A 25,277-nucleotide genomic window follows, 5' to 3' on the forward strand; every position below is an offset into this window, starting at 1 on the left:
ACCCATGCATTTCACTACCCAAGAATGGGTATAAAAACATGTGCGTTAACGGGATTCCATATGCATTGTTTAGCATCGTCTTGACAACAACCACTCAGAAAAACAACAAAATTACGCAATTATTCAACATCACGAAATGCCTAGCCTGTCCAAAAATGAGAGTCTGCGAACTATTGGTATTCTTGAAGCAGGATCGAGTCAACATGATGTTGAAAGACAATTTAACGTCCACAAAAACACCATTTGGTGTTTGTGGCAACGTTTGCAACAGACGAATGCAGTCAGAGACCATCCTCAGTGGCAGGCCACGAGTAACCAATAATCGACACGACAACTGGATTCGAACAACACACCTACGAAATCGATTCCAGCCAGCAACAGTGACTGCAAGAAGCATCCCTGGCCTTCGACGAATATCTTCACAAACCGTACATCGTCGCCTCACATATGCAGGGATTGTCGCCAGAAGACCCGCCAGACGTCCCATTTTGACATGAAACCACCGTCAAGCACGCCTACAGTGGTGCAGACAGCTGGACGGCCCTGCAGTGGGGACAAGTTCTATTCACTGACGAGTTTCGTTTTCACCTCAGCCACAGCGATGGACGGATTCGAGTGTACCGATGACGAGGTGAACGTTACGTCAAGCATTGTGTCATAGATGGAGATCGGTTCGGGGCGGCAGCGTTATGGTATGGGGTGGGATTACAGCAAGACAGAGGATCCATTTGATAGTGGTAGAGGGAAATCTCAATGGACAGCGCTACCGCGACGAGATCGGCCCTGTTGTTCTACCGTTTTTTGTGTCGTCATGGCCCAGGCTTTACTAAGACAACGCCCGGCCAATATTGCCCAACTTGTTCAGGAATCTCTTCAACAAAACAACGTGAATGTCATCCTCTGGCCGGCTCGCTCCCCTGGTCTCTCACCAATCGAGCACATGTGGGATGAGATGGATCGGCGACTTCGACGCCAACCACGTGCTCCACAGACACTCCAGGAACTTCGAAACATGCTCCAGCAGATATGGACAGATATCCCACAGGACTTTGTACGACGCCTGGTCCATTCCATGAGACGAAGATGTGCTGCTTGCATCGCAACCAGAGGTGGACACACACGCTATTGATTTGTAAATTGACATTTTGTCATGTTCATGTTTGTTTATGAAATCACCCATTTTCTGAAGTCAGTATGGGAAATTTAAGCATTCGAACACTTACAGGAGTCTTTTATCTGTTGCACACCGAAATTGTTTCCGATTTGTTAAAAAACATAACTTTGCATTAAATCTTATTCAATGTCACAGGAACTTTTGTTGTTCAGTATAAATGAGAAATAAAAGCAGCGCAACCCCTCATGGGTAATTCTCCCTGCAGTGTTTTATTGTACGATAAACAACTCCACACGTCCATTATTTCTTAAAATAAATAATGATGACTCCCTGAATACAATCCGACCTCGGCAATGTCGGACAAATCCATTTTATGAACAGGGGAGTTAAGTGTGGTATTTCCTGCATATTCTCACAATTTTCAAGGACATTATCTGTACCTTTTCTCCCCAAACCGATTGTCACATCTCTCCAACTTTGGATGCGATCGTTCGGCCATTGCGTTTAGCTGCGTTTCCCAGCTAAATCTATGGGGAACAACTCACAAGACACTTCCCTCTAAAAAATAACGTCTTCCATTTTACGACGTCATCAGTGTTGCGAGCGTATTTTCGAATCCCCAGAAATGACATCACGACAGAACAATGTTTTATCGTGATGTAAAAGTCCATATTGGGTAATAATTGATACATCATTTCTTGGCACTTTGTATCGTTACCGGTTAAGGGGTCAAGTAAGTACACATGTCTCACGCTTTTGTGTGAATCAAAACGTGCGCACCCGTTCTGAACTAGTGTAATCCCAGTCCATACCTCAATACAAAGAGATCTTCTCAAAGACAGTTCTGAGGCCAATGGGGCCCTGTTTCTGATGTTGCGGGTCTTTCTTAAAATTACAAGGTTCCCCAGAGACTGTGATACCCATATCGTTTTATTGAAGACCCTACGTTCATTTCCATAGGAAACGAATGTTTCGCATAATACCCAGCTTTCGGTATCAAGCCAAGCAAAGGAAAAGCATATTAACTGGCCACGAACCTTTCTTCTCTGTTTCTAAAGATGCTACTACAATGCAGTTTCTAATTCTCCTCCAGTATCTCTTAACAATATGCGGCATCTTCATACCAACGTCCAGGAATAGTAACTCTTGTGTCAGTGGAGTGTCTCTGTTGTTCAGTGGAAAGTCCCAGTTGTTCTCATTGCAAGCTTCTCTGCTTACTGGACCTTTGGTTAATGTTCCTTCAAATTACTAGCACGTCTGACAGGACACACTCCACTTCCCTGTGTCGACTTCCGCGACATCGTCGTCAACAGCCATAACTCCATAGGAGGAGCCGTCGTAGTCTGACTGGCAATGGCGTCGGATGTTGCGCGACAAACATCACAGTGCAAACACCATTGCTCAGACATCCACGACTGAAAACTAATTTAAGACTAACAGCTCTCTTAACGAAGGATTAGAACTCACATCAACTTCTCATCAGGCAGGCTAGAGCAGTTAATATATAGCATACAACTTCAAAAGGTTTCGAAATTGATTTTTTACTATACCTTTGTTGACATTTGCTGGTATTTTAGGTTTGTATTCTTTCTTTACACGGATTTCACGTTTAACGTCCAAAGCATTGATCACAGTCGATTAAATAGCTGAAAGGTTGAAAACACCTTTATTCTCGTGTGATGATCAAACCCTTTTTGTACCACTTTCTTTATATGGGACTCGAGATTATTGATTATCGACGCGTGAGTTCTGAAAGTTGAAAGGATTTATCAATAAAGAACTGTAACTGATGAAGGCAGTATTCGATCAGTTGTTATCGCTGTGCATCCCATGAGATAGGTGTACGTCAACACAAGACCACAGCCCATGGCCTGTCATGCATCGACCTACACAGGCCAAAGGTGAATGTTTTCATGGGGTTACAAGCCCTGTGAAATGGACTAAGGTAACAACTTAGGTGAAGGTAGGCTGACGTCAGATAGCTCGATTTCTGAGCTGTTCTGTGGCTGCGGTCAATAGGGGCTGCCATGTACAAATAATTATGCTCCATGTTGTAGGGGAAAAGAAATTGTCTGCCACAAAAATTACATTGCTGAATTTTTTATTATTATTTTTTTCAGAAATAAATATTTTGGCTCATAGTATTTTTTTTAAACATATCTGTTTTTGCAGCGTTAACTGAAATATCTGGTCTAAATACAAAATTAAGTCAGTCATTATATAAAACATTGTATGACATGTTCACTTCTATGCAGACTCGCAACTACACAAGTTCATTATTCGTGATGCATGTTCTTGTATTAAATGTAAATGTGTGTAATGCTCTCTCATACTGTGCATGTTGCTCTGGAAATGGTTTTGTCGCTGTATCTATCACAATGTTAAGGGGTTTAATAGCTTAAATTGTGTCGACGTATTTATTACATATGTTTCTCTATGTCACTGTATCCGTGATTACTGATATAATCTGCTCCCACTCCTCTAACCCTAGGATCATTTTGTCCAGATTGCATCGTGTAGCAAATAATACTAGACTTATACCTCCAAGAATGCACAGACAAATGACAGGCAATATCACTTCATAGCATTGTCCACCTTAGCGGTATATTAGGTCCTAATGTAACAATGTAATATGCTATAACATGAACATAACTGACAACAACAATCCTTGCGATGACGCACGAAATGAATAAAGTTTGGAAAGTTTTCCCATGTTCGTTTTGCTCTCCAAATATATGTGTGCATAGCGTGCGTGCCGGACGAAAAGATCACCCAATCAATAACGATGTTACCTACTTTATAGACAGTAATCACACTTTAGATGACAAGCTCGAGTCTCCCGACGCGTAAATAACTCTGTGGTCAGTAAGCAGTGTTTAACTCATGTCAAGGAGACAGGATGGAGTCATCACAGTCATGAAAATGAAATCCAGACCCTGATAATCCGGATCCCGCTAATCCAGACCGTGCTAATCCAGACTCCGTAATCAAGACCGTGCTAATCCGGACATACTATCCCTGATAGGGGTAGAACCCCTTGGCCACATGCAACTAGTATGCATCTCATTTCGAACTTGAGGTTTATGTAATATATATAAAGCTTAAATGTGAACATGTTGCACGTTAGACAACGCTTGATGTTAATGCCTTGTCTGAACTTTTTAAGAACTGTTTTTTAAACAACCTGATTTTAGCATAATTTAAAACAAATATCACCTTCAGGACTAAAAAAAACCCGATTGGTCACATTAAGATCTGAGGTGCTCAATTTCTTCCCGATCCTGGTTTGTCATTATTTTTCGGAATTGCATTTTAAATCAGGAGGTGTTTAATTATGTTCAGTGTGTGTGTGTGTGTGTGTGCGTGCGTGCGCGCGCGCGTGCGTGCCTGTATGTGTTATGAGTGTGTACATGTGTGTGTGATTGTGTGTGCATGTGTGTGTCTGTGTATGTGTTATGAGTGTGTACGTGTGTTTATGTGTGCATGTGTGTGTCTGTATGTGTTATGAGTATGTGTGTGTACATGTTTGTGTCTGTGTATGTGTGTTATGAATGTGTAGGTGTGTGTGTGTGTGTACGTGTGTGTGTATGTGTGTGTGAGCATTTGTGTGTCTCTGTGTATGTGTGTTATGAGTATGTACGTGTGTGTGTGTGTGTGTGTGTGAGCATGTGTGTGTGTGTGTATGTGTGCGGCCATGATAATCCCAAAGGCGCTCAATTTCTTTCCGATCCTAGTTTGTCATTATTTTCCGGAATTGGGTTTTAAATCAGGAGGCGTTTAATAATGCTCACTGTGTGTGCGTGCGTGCGTGCGTGTGTGTGTGTGTGAGCATGTGTGTGTCTCAGTATGTGTGTTATGTCTGTACGTGTGTGTGTGTGTTTATGTGTATATGTGTGTGTGTGTGTGTGTGTGTGTGTGTGTGTGTGTGTGTGTGTGTGTGTGTGTGTGTGTGTGTGTGTGTGTGTGTGTGTGTGTGTGTGTGTGTGTGTGCGTGCGCGCGCATACGCTCAAAGGGACATGACTCAGAACCTTGGATCGTTATCCTGGAATGTCTGTTGATCCGGAGGATTTCGCTAGAGAGTCTTGTTGAGATTTCTTGTGATTCTTGCACTGGTTGCATCGCATGTTACACCAGAACGACCTTGCTGTTGTATTTGCAGTGATCTGAATGAATGTATGTCGTAAAATCGCTGCATATACCACAAGTACACACCAATATGTATGTCCTTTTACTGCCGCTTCTTTCAATGATGACGCGTGGTTAATCGGGACGTCATTCCTATGATGTCTTTGAGTGCCATTCAGTACGTCATTCCTATGATGTCTTTGAGTGCCATTCACAATGAATACAAAAACGACCTATGGATTTCGACTTCTTGTTTTACTAGTCAAACCGTCATACTCAATGAGTATAAATTTAACGTCAAACTTTTTTCATACTGAAATATAATGTAAGGATATATGGCTGGACAGTTACCGGGCGCTGCCACAGTTCTATTCGAAACATTGCACGCTTACTTCTATCAGGGCTAATCAAATACATCTAGTGGTATGTTTACGAATGTACTATCCTTAGATGTTTATCTAGGCTTTTGACCACATCGTACTGGGTGAATGAGTGAGTCACTTTCAGCAATATCACGGCGAAGGATGCCAGACATGGGCTTCATAATTTTTCCCATGTTAGAATCAAACCCTGACCTTCCACGTAACGAGCGAACGCTCTAACTGCTGGACCACCCCATCGTCCCACATCGTACTGATTAGGTTAAGTAGGTTCTGGCTATCTAGCCCTCTGCTGATATTCAAATGTGGTATTTAAGTACCTGTTACGTGATAAGATAGTACAAAGATAAATGGGAGATTGGGAGTGTTATGGGTTAGGCCAACTATCGTGTAGGTAGGAATTTACCTTTCAACAAATGGGTCATTAATTCAGTGACTGGCCAACGTACGCGTCATCTGACCACAAACGAGATGCTAAGAACTGCATGTTTCATTTATTTCTAAAAACTGAATAAAACAAGAACATTGCACAGTATATGCGTTACACGAGCCAGAACGGTGCATTATGCACGCATCTGCACAGAGAGGACGACAGGTTCTGTTGTAGATACATCGACTCCCACAGGTCCGCAAGGGCCCCTGTTTCATCCTGTCCAGTACGTTAACTGCTGGCTATTTACTCGGGTATTCACTCGGGTATTCACTCGGGTATTCACTCGGCTATTCACTCGGCTACTCACTCGGGTACTCGAAAGGGTACTCTGGGAAGGATTTGAAGCTGTAAAGTAAAAATGGCCGATCATGAACATAGCTGAGTTAAGACAGTGCTTGAGACAGTAAGTATGTGAGTTGAGTTTTGGACAGTGGAGATACTTGATATGTTTATGCGAATAAATGCTGTCACAAAAATGCACCAAGGAAAGGAGTCATAAACCTGACGTCACAGCGTTATCAAAACAAATACTAATCAAATATCCTTTAGGTGGAGAGGTAGATACAGCGTCAGAGCGAGTGAGTGAGTTATATATTTTATATGTTTATACCTGATGCAGATCACAAGACACATTTGATGATTGCAGGGTCTTTAGGAAAACGTCAACGGAAGGATGTTTCGGTTATTGATTTCAATAATTATTTTTTGGGCAGGATGCAAATAAAGTGTCTGGATCCTCTAAATACACATCCTTCACAGATGAAATAAACACTCACTTATCCAGCCAGACCAGACGCATGTCTTTGTTCAGGGTGGCGATGGACTTCATCTCATCTGCAGACAGCTCGAAGTCAAACAACTAGGAAGGAGAAAGTGAGTGAGTGATTATGGTTTTAAGCCGCTTTTAGCAATATTCCAGCAATATCACGACAAGGGACACGAGAAATGGGCTTCACACATTGTACCTATTTCAGGAATCGAACCCGGGTGTTCGTCGTGACTTGCGAACGCTTTAACCACTAGGTTACCCGACCGTCCCAAACTAGGAAGGAGAGAGTGTCACATCAAACATGAAATGTAATCACATCTCCATTACGACAATAACGTCACGAATAGTGTGAGAGGTGTGATATTCAACGGGCGACATTAGCATCATCTATAATAAGAACACATTGTTATTACTCTCCCCCGCCACGGGGTACATTAGAATTGTGTTTGTCAATATAGTGGTCCTATAAAGCCTTGAAAAGAGATGTGTGTGTTATAATTAGAAGAAATGATTAAGTGTGAAAATAATACACAGAAAAGGTCCCTTGTCTGGAAAAATAACATAGGCCTGATAAGTATCTCTTAGATAAGCTAACTGCTGTAGTTTCATAGAAAATGTGACCCCCACTGCACACATTATAACATGGATCAAGGGCCAAAACTCTGGAAAAAAACAAATTACGGCACCAATTTTTCGAACTCGCTTTCGTCATGTATCCCTGAGGTAAGCATGCACACTTTCATTCATGCAACTTCATTAGTTTCTGAGAAAACTTGTCCCCATTGCACACACTGTGCACCAGGTTGAAAAGCACGGAGTGTGTGTGTGTGTGTGTGTGTGTGTGTGTGTGTGTGCGTGCGTGCGCGCGTGTGCGTGTGTGTGTGTACGCGCGCGAGTGTCTGCGTGTGTGTGCGCGCGAGTGTGTGTGTCTGAGAGAGAGAGAGAGAGAGAGAGAGAGAGAGAGAGAGAGAGAATGAGAGTGGTGTTAACCTTCTAGCACCTGACGGGCAGCTTGGGCTGCATATTGAGCTGAGAATGATTCTAGAGTGAACACTGATCCAGTGGGTTATAATGACGTTTTGAGCATGCCACTGTGTGATTTGGAAATATGCGCAATATACGTGGCCTGTTATTAGTAGTATCAATCATAGAATTGGAGAGATAAAAAATAGTGGTGATTGAACGAACTGCTGGAACTGACCTCTGACCTGGTACTAGATCTATATGTTCTTACCTTGATGTTCTCCTGGATTCTGTGAGCTGTTACGCTTTTAGGAACGGTGGCATATCCCCTCTGGTACGCCCATCTCAGAGCAACCTGCGTGTTATCATAGCTTGGGTTGTCAATTGAAACTACGTTATGTAGTTGTAAAGAGAGTTAGTTATTTACAAATGTTAATCCACGGAAATAACAAATAACGTGAATTTGTCATACAAAGATGTAATTTACTTAAAACGTATCATTTTCCCTGAAACTAAACACCATCAACACTTCAAAACCATAGAATAAAAATCTCATCTTTGGCGCTAATAAACTAAAAGGCCAAATGGAACAGAGATCGCTGACCTTAGGGAAGGTTGTAAAGGGAGACAACCCTCATTGTGTTCCAGGTGTAGCAAAGGGCATTGGACTACAGGGATCAATTGCACAATGGTACTATAGCATTGAGGCGATCACAACTACCCTACGTTAACACAGAATTGAGACTGTCGTAGCGCTACGATTGCTTTGTGGATCTGGTCCAGGTAAATATCTCCCTTAATTGATTGATGTGAATACGCCAGGTTCAGTTGTTATTCATGAAAGGTTTCATAAATAAAATATATACACCCAGATACACATTCCTAAACAATGGAGGGTCCTATTCATCGTTTGTCAGTAATCTGAAGCATTGCCGTGAAGATCCGGGTAGAATAGGTCTTCAGCATCCCATGCTTGCCGTAAAGGCGACTATGTTTGTCGTAAAAGGCGACTAACGGGATCGGGTGGTCAGGCTCGCTGACTTGGTTGATACATATCATTGTATCCTAATTGGTGGATCGATGCTCATGAAATCAATCACTTGATTGTCTGGTCCAGATTCGATTATTTACAGACCAGTCATATAGCTGGAAAATTGCTGAGTGCGGCGTTAAACAACAAACAAACAAATCATAATTTGAGTATATTTTGCGCATGTTAGTGTATGATGATAAGCCTTAGATGGAGACTGCTAGACAGGAGGTGCTGCCAACTTTCACATACACATCTGCCCACCCTCTTACATTACCTGTATGAATGTGGTCAGGATTACTGGTTCTCTAGAACTGACACTAAGTCATTTGCCTGATTCTGTGCTGGTCACAGAATGTACTCATTCTTAACCACACAGAAGCCAGACTTCTCTTTGTTATGTGTACACTGATAGAGGCATATTGAATAAATCAATCTTCAGATTAAATCATGAATATTGCAGTGAATGCTTGACCATTGAAATATGCATTGTTTGTTATAAATCACATTTGTACACTGTCACTGTATTTCATAACGCTCACGAACAATCAATGATTGCCGTCATACAGCTGGAATATTGCTGAGTGTTGCGTTAAGCAACAAACACAAACAAACATTGCCACCAATGTACTTCCTCCAGCTGACTGATCTCCTACCTGTGCTGGTGTCTTGTCGTATTTCAGGGCAATGTCCTTGAGAACGCTCTCCTCCATGAGACTGGGAGTCGGCTTCCCGGCACTGTTGGCGAGTTAACATACTTTGTATAACATCATGCTTCAAAACGTCAAAACAAAAAGTGTGTTAACACCCAGAGTACGAGAGGTACAACAACACACATTTATTCAATGTACCGTATTCGACGTAATAAGCGCCCCGCTCTTATAAGAGCCCACGGCGATATTTGCTGATATATTGGCTAGTGAACAACCCCAATAAGCACCCCTACCGATTGATCAATGTACACAAGACTTATTTATTCGTGTATAATACGTGTGTTATATGCATCCTTAATTGTGGGAAATTAGATTCTGGAAAAATATATCTGTCGAAAATAAACATTTCAGGCTTTCAGCATAAACCACGAAATTTACGATCTTTTAACCCTGTTGTTTTTCACCATAATAATATTCTAATAAGAGCCCCCTAATTCTATTTTTGAGAGCACCCCAGGCGCTTATTCAGTCGATTACGGTATTACACAATAACATATTATGAAACTTGAGTCGTGAGGATGTGCTAGAACCAGATTGTAAATGCCACACCACTCTTGGTTTTTATGTTTTTAAGTTAAGAGATTTCATTTTGAAAATATTTTTACTGATACAATTGACGTGTATTATTTTCTGTAATGTTCTAAATTGAAACCAAGTCTTTTTTAACTGATGTTACATTCTGTGAGGTTTAAAAATTGAGACAATATGCATGAGATATTTGAATAATAAAACACGTTAAATAAATTCAAATGAAAGGATTAAAGCAAAGCGTTTTTGCATGTTAATTGTATAGCATAAGTGATTTAAGCCTTTCTATCAATGGCTAGGGAACCTTCAGAGTTGCATTGTTTTCAATATTCGCAGCCGTAAATCATTCAAATCCTCATCATCTGAGCTTCTAAATTGAATAAATATAAGCGATAAACCCCTTCTGTAACGTCCATCATTTTCATATCTTGCTACAAAACATTAAAACCGTTAATATGAATGAATAACAACGTAAAATCGATATTTTACTTGAGTGACATGACCTTCAATAACGAAACAACTTTCAGTCGATCTTCAGTCGATCGAGCCTGGACCAGACGGTCCAGTGATTGATATCATGAGCGTCGATCTACGCTATTGGGATACGATGACATGAATCAACAAAGTCAGCGAGCCTGACCACACGATCCCGTTACTCGCCTTTTACGACAAGCATTGTCATCTTTTACGGCAAGCATGGGTTGCTGAAGACCTTCTTCACGGGTCCTATGTTTTAAGAGATTGAATATGTTTTCCCCGTTGTTTCGATGAGTTCCGCCACTTGTGGATGCAATAGGTGGAGCCACTTATATATCTTGGCAAGGGTGCGGTCAGGTAGCCTAGTGGTTAAAGCGTTCGCTCGTCACACCGAAGACCCGGGTTCGATTCCCAAAATGTGTACAAAGTGTGAAGCCCATTTCCGGTGTCCCCTACCGCAGTAATGCTGACATATTGTTAAAATCGGAGTATAATCAAACTCATTCACAGTCTCTATTAATACGTCGCTGTTAATCATTAAAGTTTCATATATAGTTTTCTTCTGCATTTACGCATATTCCAAGTTCATATAGTTTTATTTGTTAAATGTATCAAAAATGTATTTCATCGCTGATAAATACATCTTCCAGGACAATGCGACCATTAAGCAATGACCCCCGCGCACTAACTGTAAGAACATCGTTTTAATAAGACTTTATTGAACTTTGAAGTCTATTTCGGGAAAACTGAAGACCCATGACAATATTTACTGACTATTCATTTCCTCCTTTAGCGAGGGGGGTGTACGCCGTAACGGTGATGTCGTTTTCCTGACAGAAGTTGACGAGGTCGCTGTTGTCCATGTAGGGGCTGATTTCAATCTGTAAAAGACAGGGTTGTATTGGTGACATGAACATGACTTATGTAATAACTTTAAGACGAAAGGAAAGTAATAAGACGTGTTCGTGAATTTGATGAACATTAAAATTGTTTATGTTTATATATCATTTTACTTAAACAATCAAAGTCTGGAACAAATAGTTAAACGGTACATTAAACACTGTGGAGGAAATAAGCAACAGCATGCCCTTGGGGCTTCAGTACAGATGTGAAGGCTCAATACAACACCACTGACCCTAAGCATCAATACAACAACACTGCCCCAAGGCCTCCATACAACAACACTGCCCCCAGGCCTCCATACAACAACACTGACCCTAGGCCTCTATACAACACCACTGACCCCAAGCCTCCATACAACAACACTGACCCTAGGCCTCTATACAACACCACTGACCCCAAGCCTCCATACAACAACACTGCCCCAAGGCCTCCATACAACAACACTGACCCTAGGCCTCTATACAACACCACTGACCCCAGGCCTCCATACAACAACACTGCCCCAAGGCCTCCATACAACAACACTGACCCTAGGCCTCTATACAACACCACTGACCCCAGGCCTCCATACAACAACACTGCCCCAAGGCCTCCATACAACAACACTGCCCCAAGGCCTCCATACAACAACACTGCCCCAAGGCTTCCATACAACACCACTGACCCCAGGCTTTCATACAACACCACTGACCCCAGGCCTCCATACAACAACACTGCCCCCAGGCCTCCATACAACAACACTGACCCTAGGCCTCTATACAACACCACTGACCCCAAGCCTCCATACAACAACACTGACCCTAGGCCTCTATACAACACCACTGACCCCAAGCCTCCATACAACAACACTGCCCCAAGGCCTCCATACAACAACACTGACCCTAGGCCTCTATACAACACCACTGACCCCAAGCCTCCATACAACAACACTGCCCCAAGGCCTCCATACAACAACACTGACCCTAGGCCTCTATACAACACCACTGACCCCAGGCCTCCATACAACAACACTGCCCCAAGGCCTCCATACAACAACACTGACCCTAGGCCTCTATACAACACCACTGACCCCAGGCCTCCATACAACAACACTGCCCCAAGGCCTCCATACAACAACACTGCCCCAAGGCCTCCATACAACAACACTGCCCCAAGGCCTCCATACAACAACACTGCCCCAAGGCCTCCATACAACAACACTGACCCCAGGCCTCCATACAACACCACTGACCCCAGGCCTCCATACAACACCACTGCCCCAAGGCTTCCATACAACACCACTGACCCCAGGCTTTCATACAACAACACTGACCCCAGGCCTCCATACAACAACACTGACCCCAGGCCTCCATACAACAACACTGAACCCAGGCCTCCATACAACAACACTGACCCCAAGCCTCCATACAACAACACTGACCCCAGGCTTTCATACAACACCACTGACCCCAGACCTCCATACAACAACACTGACCCCAGGCCTCCATACAACAACACTGACCCCAGGCCTCCATACAACAACACTGACCCCAGGCCTCCATACAACAACACTGACCCCAGGCCTCCATACAACAACACTGACCCCAGGCCTCCATACAACAACACTGACCCCAGGCCTCCATACAACAACACTGACCCCAGGCCTCCATACAACAACAGTGACCCCAGGCCTCCATACAACAACACTGACCCCAGGCCTCCATACAACAACACTGACCCCAGGCCTCCATACAACAACACTGACCCCAGGCCTCCATACAACAACACTGACCCCAGGCTTTCATACAACACCACTGACCCCAGGCCTCCATACAACAACACTGACCCCAGGCCTCCATACAACAACAGTGACCCCAGGCCTCCATACAACAACACTGACCCCAGGCCTCCATACAACAACACTGACCCCAGGCCTCCATACAACAACACTGACCCCAGGCCTCCATACAACAACACTGACCCCAGGCTTTCATACAACACCACTGACCCCAGGCCTCCATACAACAACACTGACCCCAGGCCTCCATACAACAACACTGACCCCAGGCCTCCATACAACAACACTGACCCCAGGCCTCCATACAACAACACTGACCCCAGGCTTTCATACAACAACACTGACCCTAAGCATCAATACAACAACACTGCCCCAAGGCTTCATATAACAACACTGACCCCAGGCCTCCATACAACAACACTGACCCTAAGCATCAATACAACAACACTGCCCCAAGGCTTCATATAACAACAGTGACCCCAGGCTTTCATACAACAACACTGACCCCAGGCCTCCATACAACAACACTGACCCTAAGCATCAATACAACACCACTGACCCCACGCCTCCATACAACAACACTGCCCCACGCCTCCATACAACAACAGTGACCCCAGGCCTCCATACAACAACAATGATCCCAGGCCTCCATACAACAGTGACCCCAGGCTTTCATACAACAACACTGACCCCAGGCCTCCATACAACACCACTGACCCCAGGCCTCCATACAACAACAGTGACCCCAGGCTTCCATACAACAACACTGACCCCAGGCTTCCATACAACAACAGTGACCCCAAACCTTCATACAACACCACTGACCCCAGGCCTCCATACAACAACACTGACCCCAGGCCTCCATACAACAACAGTGACCCCAAACCTTCATACAACAACACTGACCCCAAACCTTCATACAACACCACTGACCCCAGGCCTCCATACAACAACAGTGTTCCCAGGCCTCCATACAACAACACTGACCCCAAGCCTCCATACAACAACACTGACCCCAGGCTTCCATACAACAACAGTGACCCCAAACCTTCATACAACACCACTGACCCCAGGCCTCCATACAACAACACTGACCCCAGGCCTCCATACAACAACACTGACCCCAGGCTTCCATACAACAACACTGACCCCAAACCTTCATACAACAACACTGACCCCAGGCCTCCATACAACAACAGTGACCCCAGGCCTCCATACAACAACACTGACCCCAGGCTTCCATACAACAACAGTGACCCCAAGGCCTCCATACAACAACACTGACCCCAAACCTTCATACAACAACACTGACCCCAGGCCTCCATACAACAACACTGACCCCAGGCCTCCATACAACAACAATGACCCTAAGCCTCCATACAACAACACTGACCCCAAGCATCAATACAACAACAGTGACCCTAGGCCTGCAAACAACAACACTGACCCCAGGCTTCCATACAACAACAGTGACCCCAGGCCTCCATACAACAACACTGACCCCAGGCTTCCATACAACACCACTGACCCTAAGCATCAATACAACACCACTGTCCCCAGGCTTCAATACAACAACACTGACCCCAAGCCTCCATACAACAACACTGACCCCAGGCCTCCATACAACAACACTGACCCCAGGCCTCCATACAACAACAGTGACCCCAGACCTCCATACAACACCACTGACCCCAGGCTTCCATACAACAACACTGACCCCAAGCCTTCATACAACAACACTGACCCCAGGCCTCCATACAACAACACTGACCCAGGCCTCCATACAACAACACTGACCCTAGGCCTCTATACAACAACACTGACCCCAAGCCTTCATACAACAACACTGACCCTAGGCCTCTATACAACACCACTGACCCCAAGCCTCCATACAACAACACTGACCCCAGGCCTCCATACAACAACACTGACCCCAAGCATCAATACAACAACACTGACCCCAGACCTCCATACAACACCACTGACCCCAGGCCTCCATACAACACTGACCCTAAGCCTTCATACAACAACACTGATCCCAGGCCTCCATACAACAACACTGACCCCAAACCTTCATACAACAACACTGACCCCAAGCCTCCATACAACAACACTGACCCCAAGCCTCCATACAACAACACTGACCCCAGGCCTCCATACAACAACACTGACCCCAGGCTTCCATACAACAACAGTGACCCCAGGCCTTCATACAACACCACTGACCCCAAGCATCAATACAACAACAGTGACCCCAGGCCTCCATACAACAACACTGACCCCAAGCCTCCATACAACAACACTGACCCCAGGCCTCCATACAACAACACTGACCCCAGGCTTCCATACAACAACAGTGACCCCAGGCCTTCATACAACACCACTGACCCCAAGCATCAATACAACAACACTGACCCCAAACCTTCATACAACAACACTGACCCCAAGCCTCCATAAAACAACACTGACCCCAGGCCTCCATACAACAACAGTGACCCCAGGCCTTCATACAACACTGACCCCAGGCCTCCATACAACAACAGTGACCCCAAGCCTTCATACAACAACAGTGACCCCAGGCCTCCATACAACAACACTGACCCCAAACCTTCATACAACAACACTGACCCCAAGCCTCCATAAAACAACACTGACCCCAGGCCTCCATACAACAACACTGACCCCAGGCTTCCATACAACAACACTGACCCCAAGCCTCCATAAAACACCACTGACCCCAGGCTTCCATACAACAACACTGACCCCAAGCCTCCATACAACAACACTGACCCCAGGCCTCCATACAACAACACTGACCCCAAGCCTCCATATAACAACACTGACCCCAAGCCTCCATATAACAACACTGACCCCAAGCCTCCATATAACAACACTGACCCCAGGCCTCCATACAACAACACTGACCCCAAACCTTCATACAACAACAGTGACCCCAGGCCTCCATAAAACAACAGTGACCCCAGGCTTCCATACAACAACACTGACCCCAGGCCTCCATACTACAACACTGACCCCAGGCTTCCATACAACAACACTGACCCAAAGCCTCCATACAACAACAGTGACCCCAGGCCTCCATACAACAACACTGACCCCAGGCCTCCATACAACAACACTGACCCCAGGCATCAACACAACAACACTGACCCCAAACCTTCATACAACAACACTGACCCCAAGCCTCCATACAACACCACTGGCCCAAGGCCTCCAAACAACAACACTGACCCCAAGGCTTCCATACAACAACAGTGACCCCAGGCCTCCATACAACAACACTGACCCCAAACCTTCATACAACAACACTGACCCCAAGCACCAATACAACACTGACCCCGAGCATCAATACAACAACACTGACCCCAAGCACCAATACAACACTGACCCCGAGCATCAATACAACAACACTGACCCCAAGCCTCCATACAACAACACTGACCCCAAGCCTCCATACAACAACACTGACCCCAAACCTTCATACAACAACACTGACCCCAGGCCTCCAAACAACAACACTGACCCCAGACCTCCATACAACAACACTGACCCCAGGCATCAATACAACAACACTGACCCCAAACCTTCATACAACAACACTGACCCCAGGCCTCCATACAACACCACTGGCCCAAGGCCTCCAAACAACAACACTGACCCCAAGCCTCCATACAACAACAGTGACCCCAGGCCTCCATACAACAACACTGACCCCAAACCTTCATACAACAACACTGACCCCAAGCACCAATACAACACTGACCCCGAGCATCAATACAACAACACTGACCCCAAGCACCAATACAACACTGACCCCGAGCATCCATACAACAACACTGACCCCAAGCCTCCATACAACAACACTGACCCCAAGCATCAATACAACAACACTGACCCCAAGCACCAATACAACACTGACCCCGAGCATCAATACAACAACACTGACCCCAAGCCTCCATACAACAACACTGACCCCAAGCATCAATACAACAACACTGACCCCAGGCTTCCATACAACAACACTGACCCTAAGCCTCCATACAGCAACACTGACCCCAGGCCTCCAAACAACAACACTGACCCCAAGCCTCCATTCAACAACTCTGACCCAAGCCTCAATACAACACTGACCCCAAGCATCAATACAACACTGACCCCAAGCATCAATACAACAACACTGACCCCAAACTTTCATACAACACTGACCGCAAGCCTCCATACAACACTGACCCCAAGCCTCCACACACAACAACACTGACCCCAAGCATCAATACAACAACACTGACCCCAAGCATCCATACAACAACACTGACCCCAAGCATCAATACAACAACACTGACCCCAAGCATTAATACAACAACAGTGACCCCAAGCATCAATACAACAACACTGATCCCAGGCCTCCATACAACAATACTGACCCCAGGCCTCCAAACAACAACACTGACCCCAAGCATCAATACAACAACACTGACCCCAAGCATCAATGCAACAACACTGACCCCAAACATCAATACAACAACACTGACCCCAAGCATCAATACAACAACACTGACCCCAAGCATCAATACAACAACACTGACCCCAGGCTTCCATACAACAACACTGACCCTAAGCCTCCATAGAGCAACACTGACCCCAGGCCTCCAAACAACAACACTGACCCCAAGCCTCCATTCAACAACTCTGACCCAAGCCTCAATACAACACTGACCCCAAGCATCAATACAACACTGACCCCAAGCATTAATACAACAACACTGACCCCTAGCCTCCATAAAACAACACTGACCCCAAGCATCAATACAACACTGACCCCAAGCATCAATACAACACTGACCCCAAGCATCAATACAACAACACTGACCCCAAGCATCAATACAACAACACTGACCCCAAGCATCAATACAAAACTGACCCCAAGTCTTCATACAACACTGACCCCCGGCCTCCATACAACTCTGACTCTACACCACGCACCTGCAAGTTGGCCGGCTTATACTTGAGATTGTCTGCAGACAGTAGACGTTTGAGCTGTGCCATGTTGAAGTTGGAGATGCCTATCGCCTTCACGAGTCCCTTGTCGACAAGACGTTCCATGGCCTGATTCAAATAGTTATATGTACATTTGTATAAGGCTAATTCCACACAAAGAATGCCCATAGCGTGTGTGGGCAATACTACCAATACTTTCTAATGTAATAAAAGACCATGGTACTTATGAATAGAATACCTCGTGATGAAGCAATCGGCTATCCGACCTAAAGTGATAGGATATATGGTGGAGTGTAAAATAAACACATTTTATTATTGTTCCGTTGTTAAATATTTGAATCTCCAGTGTTTGTATGCTACCGCGATGGGAGACAGGACTCACTCGCCACGTGTCAATGTAGTCTACGTCAGCAGGTTTGAAGTCTGTATTCATGATCCACGCTGTGCGGTCTGCTGGCTCCTACCATAGTGTTGACGAAACAGAATAGTAGGAATCATTAGAGGTCCAACCGGTACAACTACCACGTTTAAATCATGGAACTAAGCTACAAAAGTTTAATTGTGATTCAGCATACCCTTTCTATAGAATATAACATAAGTGCTTCAAGATGGGACCGCCTCCAAGGTCTCGTGGGTAGAGCCTCTGCTCGGAGAGCGGAAGGTCCGGGTTCGATCCCCGTTTAAAGATGGTTCTTGTTGTTACCCTGCCTTGCGCACGACATTAAGGGCTTAAACAAGGACTGGTCGGATCGGAGTCAGTATACTGTGTCTGAGGAGGTTATTCATGTTAAACTGCGGCATGGTATCTCAGTGGGCTGGCATTATTAAATCGGCATTAGTCCGTACTAGTACAAGCAGACACACACACACACACACACACACACACACACACACACACACACACACACACACACACACACACACACACACACACACACACACACACGTGCATGCACGTCGCTATATTAGTGCAATAATCTTGAACGCGACGTTAAACCCCATTTCACCTCACCTCAAGATGTTATCTAATGAAGGTCGTCATGATATGACATATCTGAAGTACCGGGTGTAATGGATTCCGCAAAATACCAGGGTTTAAATATGTATCTGCAGTTCATGTGTTTTTTCAAGAGCATCCGTATCTGCTTTTCAAACATGACTACAGAAATATAAACAATGAAGAAAAACCTATAATGTTTCCTCTGACGTCCGCATGTGCCGACCAATCACAAACAACGTCTGAATCCAAATACATATACCTGCCACGCCATTGGCCAGTGCATGAGATACAAGTCCACATAGTCCGCTTTCAGGTCCTTGAGAGAGTCTCTGAGGGCGACCTCAACACGGTCCGGGGCGTGGAAGATGCTCCATAACTGACAAGAGAACAATACTAATTAATAATAATAATGATGATGATGATGATGATGATGGTGGTGGTGGTGGTGGTGGTGATGATGATGATGATGATGATGATGATGATGATGATGATGATGATGATGATGATGATGACAACAACAGCAACAATAATAATAATAATACATTGTGAGAGGGGAAGATTGCTTCTTATGACATGTCACTGGTTGCGCATTGCATACAAAAATAATTGTTCACCAAAGGGTCTAACATTCGGCCATATATCTAAATACCATGAGCCAATGTGTCACACTTGCAAAAACATTAGAAACTGAATTACAGCAACAACAAAATGCTTCGACTGAAGTATGATAAATACACTAAAGACTAACAGAGACTCCCCAACACAGGCGCACCTGACTTCATTACCCCGGACAACCCCGGACAACATTCCCGTGAAGATTCCGGATAAGAATAGGTCTTCAGCAACCCATGCTTGTCGTAAATGGCGACTAACGGGATCGGGTGGTCGGGCCCGCTGACTTGGTTGATTCATGTCATCGTATCCCAATAGCGTAGATCGACGCTCATGATATCAATCACTGGACCGTCTGATATACAGACCGTCTTATATACAGACCGCCGTCATATAGCCGGAATATTGATGTGTCCGGCGTTAAATATAAAAAAAATAATTAAAAAATGAGATATACTACTCAAAAGAAGGTAAAGAACACCCGAATTTTGCCTGTGACTAGAGTTAATCTGTTATGGCTGTCGGGGTGGGTATTGTAACAAGACCTTCCATTTGCGGGTGTTCTTTAACTTGTTTTGAGTAGTATATATCACACACGAGTATTACCTTCGATGTTATAAATAGGTCTTCCCTCTTCACTATACCGCTGTTGACGACCTCCGTGATGGCATTCCCTATCTCCTCCTCCGACCGGTAAACCCAGGCGGTGTCAATCAGGCGGTACCCACAACTGATGGCAGCTTTTACCGCCTCGTAGACCTCTCCTTGCTGGCAAAGGGAACAACATGTACGTTATATAACGGCCTCTGTGCTCAATGTGGAAGGAAATGCCAATGGACGTAGGTCACGGGACACGAGCACTGTGCTGACAAACCAAAGATGGTGAACATGTCGAATTCCTGGTTCGAACCCAACATTTCACAACGGAATGTGACGTCAATACTGTGGCAATACTGTGATATACAATATAAATAGAGCTCTTACATTGATCATAGTCTGAATTTGAAATAACAAGTCTTCTAAATAAGTACGTCATCTGTACTCGAGTATCGTTTAGATTAAAAAGTCGATGCTGTGTCAGTGCTATCCCTACCGTGCTGTCCTCTCACCATGGCGAGTAGGAGACAAAGGTAGGTGGCAGATCTACCCCCCCTACCGTGCTGTCCTCTCACCATGGCGAGTAGGAGACAAAGGAAGGTGGCAGATCTACCCCTCCACCGTGCTGTCCTCTCACCATGGCGGGACGGAGACAAAGGTAGGTGGCAGATCTACCCCCCTACCGTGCTGTCGTCTCACCATGGCGGGGTGAAGACAAAGGTAGGTGGCAGATCTACCCCCCTACCGTGCTGTCCTCTCACCATGGCGGGGTGGAGACAAAGGTAGGTGGCAGATCTACCCCCCCCCCCCCCCCCCCCCCACCGTGCTGTCCTCTCACCATGGCGGGGTGAAGACAAAGGTAGGTGGCAGATCTACCCCCCTACCGTGCTGTCCTCTCACCATGGTGGGGTGAAGACAAAGGTAGGTGGCAGATCTACCCCCCTACCGTGCTGTCCTCTCACTATGGCGGGGTGAAGACAAAGGTAGGTGGCAGATCTACCCCCCTACCGTGCTGTCCTCTCACCATGGCGGGGTGAAGACAAAGGTAGGTGGCAGATCTACCCCCCTACCGTGCTGTCCTCTCACTATGGCGGGGTGGAGACAAAGGTAGGTGGCAGATCTACCCCCCTACCGTGCTGTCCTCTCACCATGGCGGGGTGGAGACAAAGGTAGGTGGCAGATCTACCCCCCTACCGTGCTGTCCTCTCACCATGGCGGGGTGGAGACAAAGGTAGGTGGCAGATCTACCCCCCTACCGTGCTGTCCTCTCACCATGGCGGGGTGGAGACAAAGGTAGGTGGCAGATCTACCCCCCTACCGTGCTGTCCTCTCACCATGGCGGGGTGAAGACAAAGGTAGGTGGCAGATCTACCCCCCTACCGTGCTGTCCTCTCACTATGGCGGGGTGGAGACAAAGGTAGGTGGCAGATCTACCCCCCTACCGTGCTGTCCTCTCACCATGGCGGGGTGGAGACAAAGGTAGGTGGCAGATCTACCCCCCTACCGTGCTGTCCTCTCACCATGGCGGGGTGAAGACAAAGGTAGGTGGCAGATCTACCCCCCTACCGTGCTGTCCTCTCACCATGGCGGGGTGAAGACAAAGGTAGGTGGCAGATCTACCCCCCTACCGTGCTGTCCTCTCACTATGGCGGGGTGGAGACAAAGGTAGGTGGCAGATCTACCCCCCTACCGTGCTGTCCTCTCACCATGGCGGGGTGAAGACAAAGATAGGTCTAAATTTTAATCGAGAATACGTCAAAATATGATTCGAAACGTAGTCGCTAGTTTGAAACTCGTGTCGTAAAGCTCGAGAAAGCTGCCTTCTGATTGGCTAATGTCGATTTCTTATCAGTCATTTCATTAGTCGGTCAATATTAACGAAAGGTCGTTCTGATGTGACCCCTAATGGGATGTCCTCAGATCTTCGTTTAGAGGTAGCGAAAACTAAGATCTGATTTTAAGGAGATTGAACTATTTGATTGATGTAATTGTAAAGAAGACACATGTCTGAATTTTAAATCTGATTTTACAATGAACAAATAAACAGACTGTATAATAGCAAGGTTAGTATCAGTAGATGTTGTAGCATTTCCATATAATACTGAATCCAGGTATCCTCATAATGGTATTCACAGGAGCAGGTGGTAGACTCAAGAACATGTCTAGGATATTTGCGCGGATTTAAATCACTGTATCCTAACCTGAGGCGGGAATGGATAATTTTACCAAAACTGGCCCCATAGTCTAAGTTATTAAAAGCCAAATATTTCAGGATTTTCTGTTGTGGTGATACTTTAGTGAAACAATATATAGTATTTTGTAAAATGTTCTTAATTTATGAGATTGCCGTCTTTTTGATAAGGGTGTAAGGTTCCACATAGTGTTATCAGTGCGTCTAATACCCCGTTCACATGCGCCTCTATGGCCCGGGATTGACATTTCAACAGGATAACGCTCGTCCTCACACGGCTAGGGTTGCAATGGATTTCCTTCACCATAACAATGTCATGTTACTGCCATGGCCTGCAGTTTCTCCAGATCTCTCCCCAATAGAGCATGTGTGGGATGAAATTGAGCGCCGTCTGCGTCGTCTTCCACATCCTCCAGATAACGTCCGTGACTTGGCACAGGATTTGAGGAGGATATGGCAGGCCATTCCCGAGGCCTTCCATGCCCATTTGGGGGACTCCATGCGTCGCCGATGCACTGCTGTGATTCACGCACAGGGTGGTCTTACCCGTTATTGACTTTGTGACTTTGTCGTATGACCCCTCTACTCCATTTTGATCTTCTGACGTCATCGTAACAGATGTTGTTCAGGTCCCGTTGACATTTTCTTATGGTCCGATCATTCAGCTGCTACAGCGTCTGCATCATTTTGTTCTTGCTGTGTTGTATTTCAATCCAGAATATATTTTCTCCGTGCACAGTTTCTTTGTGTGGCTAGTATACATACGTAAGTATACTTGTCATGTGAACGCATTTACTCATGTGTGTATATTTACACCAAGAGCAAATTTGCATCATGTCTGGAGCAGGTGCAAATGTAAATTTGCACTGGGTATATGTTGCAATGTGAACGTTTATGTTATCGTAAGAGGATGATCTAATTAATATCTGTCATTTTGCCAACAGCAAACAAATTGTCAACAGTTGCCAACTTTTATATCGTATATACAGAGTTGAGCGGTCTTAAAAGAGATTTATATGCTGTTCATATCATCAACCAGGTCATTTATAAAAATCAAAAATGATAATGGGCCAAGGACCGATCCCTGTGGAATACCAGCCATGGCGGATGGTACGCAATGGTAGGACGCAGGATTAGGATGATAACGTGATACAAAGACACGAAATAATTTTTCATTTAATGGTACGCGGTCTACAATACGTGATAACTGTGCCTTCCAACACCATGCAGCGTATGTCTATCCCGTGAGCAGGTCTGACAAACGTCCTTGGAGATGTGAGAGTATAAACAGGGCACCAGGTCAAGGTAACATCTCTGCCACAGTACAAGTGTATCTATGTAACATAACATACGGAGGTTGTCTAGTACTGTGAACAAAGGATGAGCCCACAGTACGTTTGTATCCCGATAAAGTCCTGGCACAAGTTCTCTATCTATCTCAGAGCGATAGCAAATACTTATGTTCCGTCAACTATGCCCTGCAGATCGCACAAATACCACGTTCACATTCGGAACTGTACTGTACTGTACGGTTCGTAGTCACGTGTTTGTTGTGTGAGGCCAGTTTCACGTGTAAGTAGGTTTGGTTTTTACGCCGATTTTAGCAATAAACCAGCAATATCACGGAGGGGGACACCAGAAATGGGCTTCATACATTGTACCCATGTAGGGAATCGAACCCGGGCCTTCGGCGAGACGAGCGAACGCTTTAACCACTAGACTACCCCACCGCCCCCATGTTTCACGATACGGGAGTTTCACACCTCTGCAAACTGTATACTTAACAGTTACTATCAGCATATAAATATACTCCTCTACTGACCAAAATACGCACAAAGGTCATAACGTATATATGCATTAGTTGCATGGGTATTATCATCCTGTATACTATTAATAGCTCATCTTGAAGAACCTTCACTAAAACCTAGTTAGTATTTAGTACTTACTTTGAACATATTGAATGTCCCTAGCCCCAGCACCGGCATGTGGTGCCCGGTGTTGAGGGTGATGGTCGGCGCTACCCCCGCCATGTCTGTCTGACCACGCTGTGAGAGGGGCGTGACAACTAGGAGAGCATCGATATTCCCAACACCACTCGTCCCTCGCTATATTTCACGTTATCCCGTAAACTAGGCCGTGTCTCTGTATTTATCAAGCTGGTGTCTCATGAGAGCGCATAACATTTACATCTGCCCTAGTTAGGATAACATTCGACCACACAGTCTCTATAGTAGACTAACATTTAGTCTCTGAAATCTTATATTACACAATATCCTTCTTGACTCTAAAAATAATACAAAAAATTCCCTGAGCTAGCTAGACTTGCTTTTGTATGCATTTCTAGATTATTATTTTTCTAATAAAATAAATATATTCCATGGTCATGGTGCAGGACTATCTCTATAGGTGCAACAGTAAGTACTCAAATTGTGGGTTACACATGAAACTCAATAAATTGAATTAGGGACAGGTCATTATTATAGGTGGGATGGGTCAGTGGGAATCAGGGGAGGGTCACTATAAATTATGTAAATTATATTAAAAAAATAATACACAAATTTGGCAGGGGTCATGAAAAAAATGTACATGGGCATGGGGTGGGTCAACCAAAAATATGACATTGAGGGGAGGGGAGGGGAGGGGTAATTATT

The 25,277-nt window shown here is 45.1% G+C and overlaps 1 protein-coding gene across 1 annotated transcript; it reads right to left on the reverse strand.

The window, feature by feature from the left end:
- Positions 1 to 6,095: 6,095 nt before the first annotated feature.
- On the reverse strand, positions 6,096 to 24,798 carry LOC139452433 (aldo-keto reductase 1B-like). The gene is made up of 10 exons (XM_071233905.1): positions 24,573 to 24,798; positions 20,445 to 20,606; positions 19,486 to 19,602; positions 18,609 to 18,686; positions 18,212 to 18,334; positions 11,308 to 11,414; positions 9,472 to 9,553; positions 8,057 to 8,140; positions 6,830 to 6,912; positions 6,096 to 6,398 (listed from the first exon to the last, which is right to left on the reverse strand). The coding sequence occupies exons 1-10, from the start codon at positions 24,654 to 24,656 to the stop codon at positions 6,353 to 6,355; spliced, it is 966 nt and encodes a 321-aa protein (XP_071090006.1). The 5' UTR covers positions 24,657 to 24,798; the 3' UTR covers positions 6,096 to 6,352.
- Between the last annotated feature and the right edge of the window lie 479 nt (positions 24,799 to 25,277).

The sequence above is a fragment of the Haliotis cracherodii genome, unplaced genomic scaffold (genome assembly GCF_022045235.1).
Source record: "Haliotis cracherodii isolate W230 unplaced genomic scaffold, xgHalCrac1.p SCAF_9, whole genome shotgun sequence".
NCBI classification, from domain to species: domain Eukaryota; kingdom Metazoa; phylum Mollusca; class Gastropoda; order Lepetellida; family Haliotidae; genus Haliotis; species Haliotis cracherodii.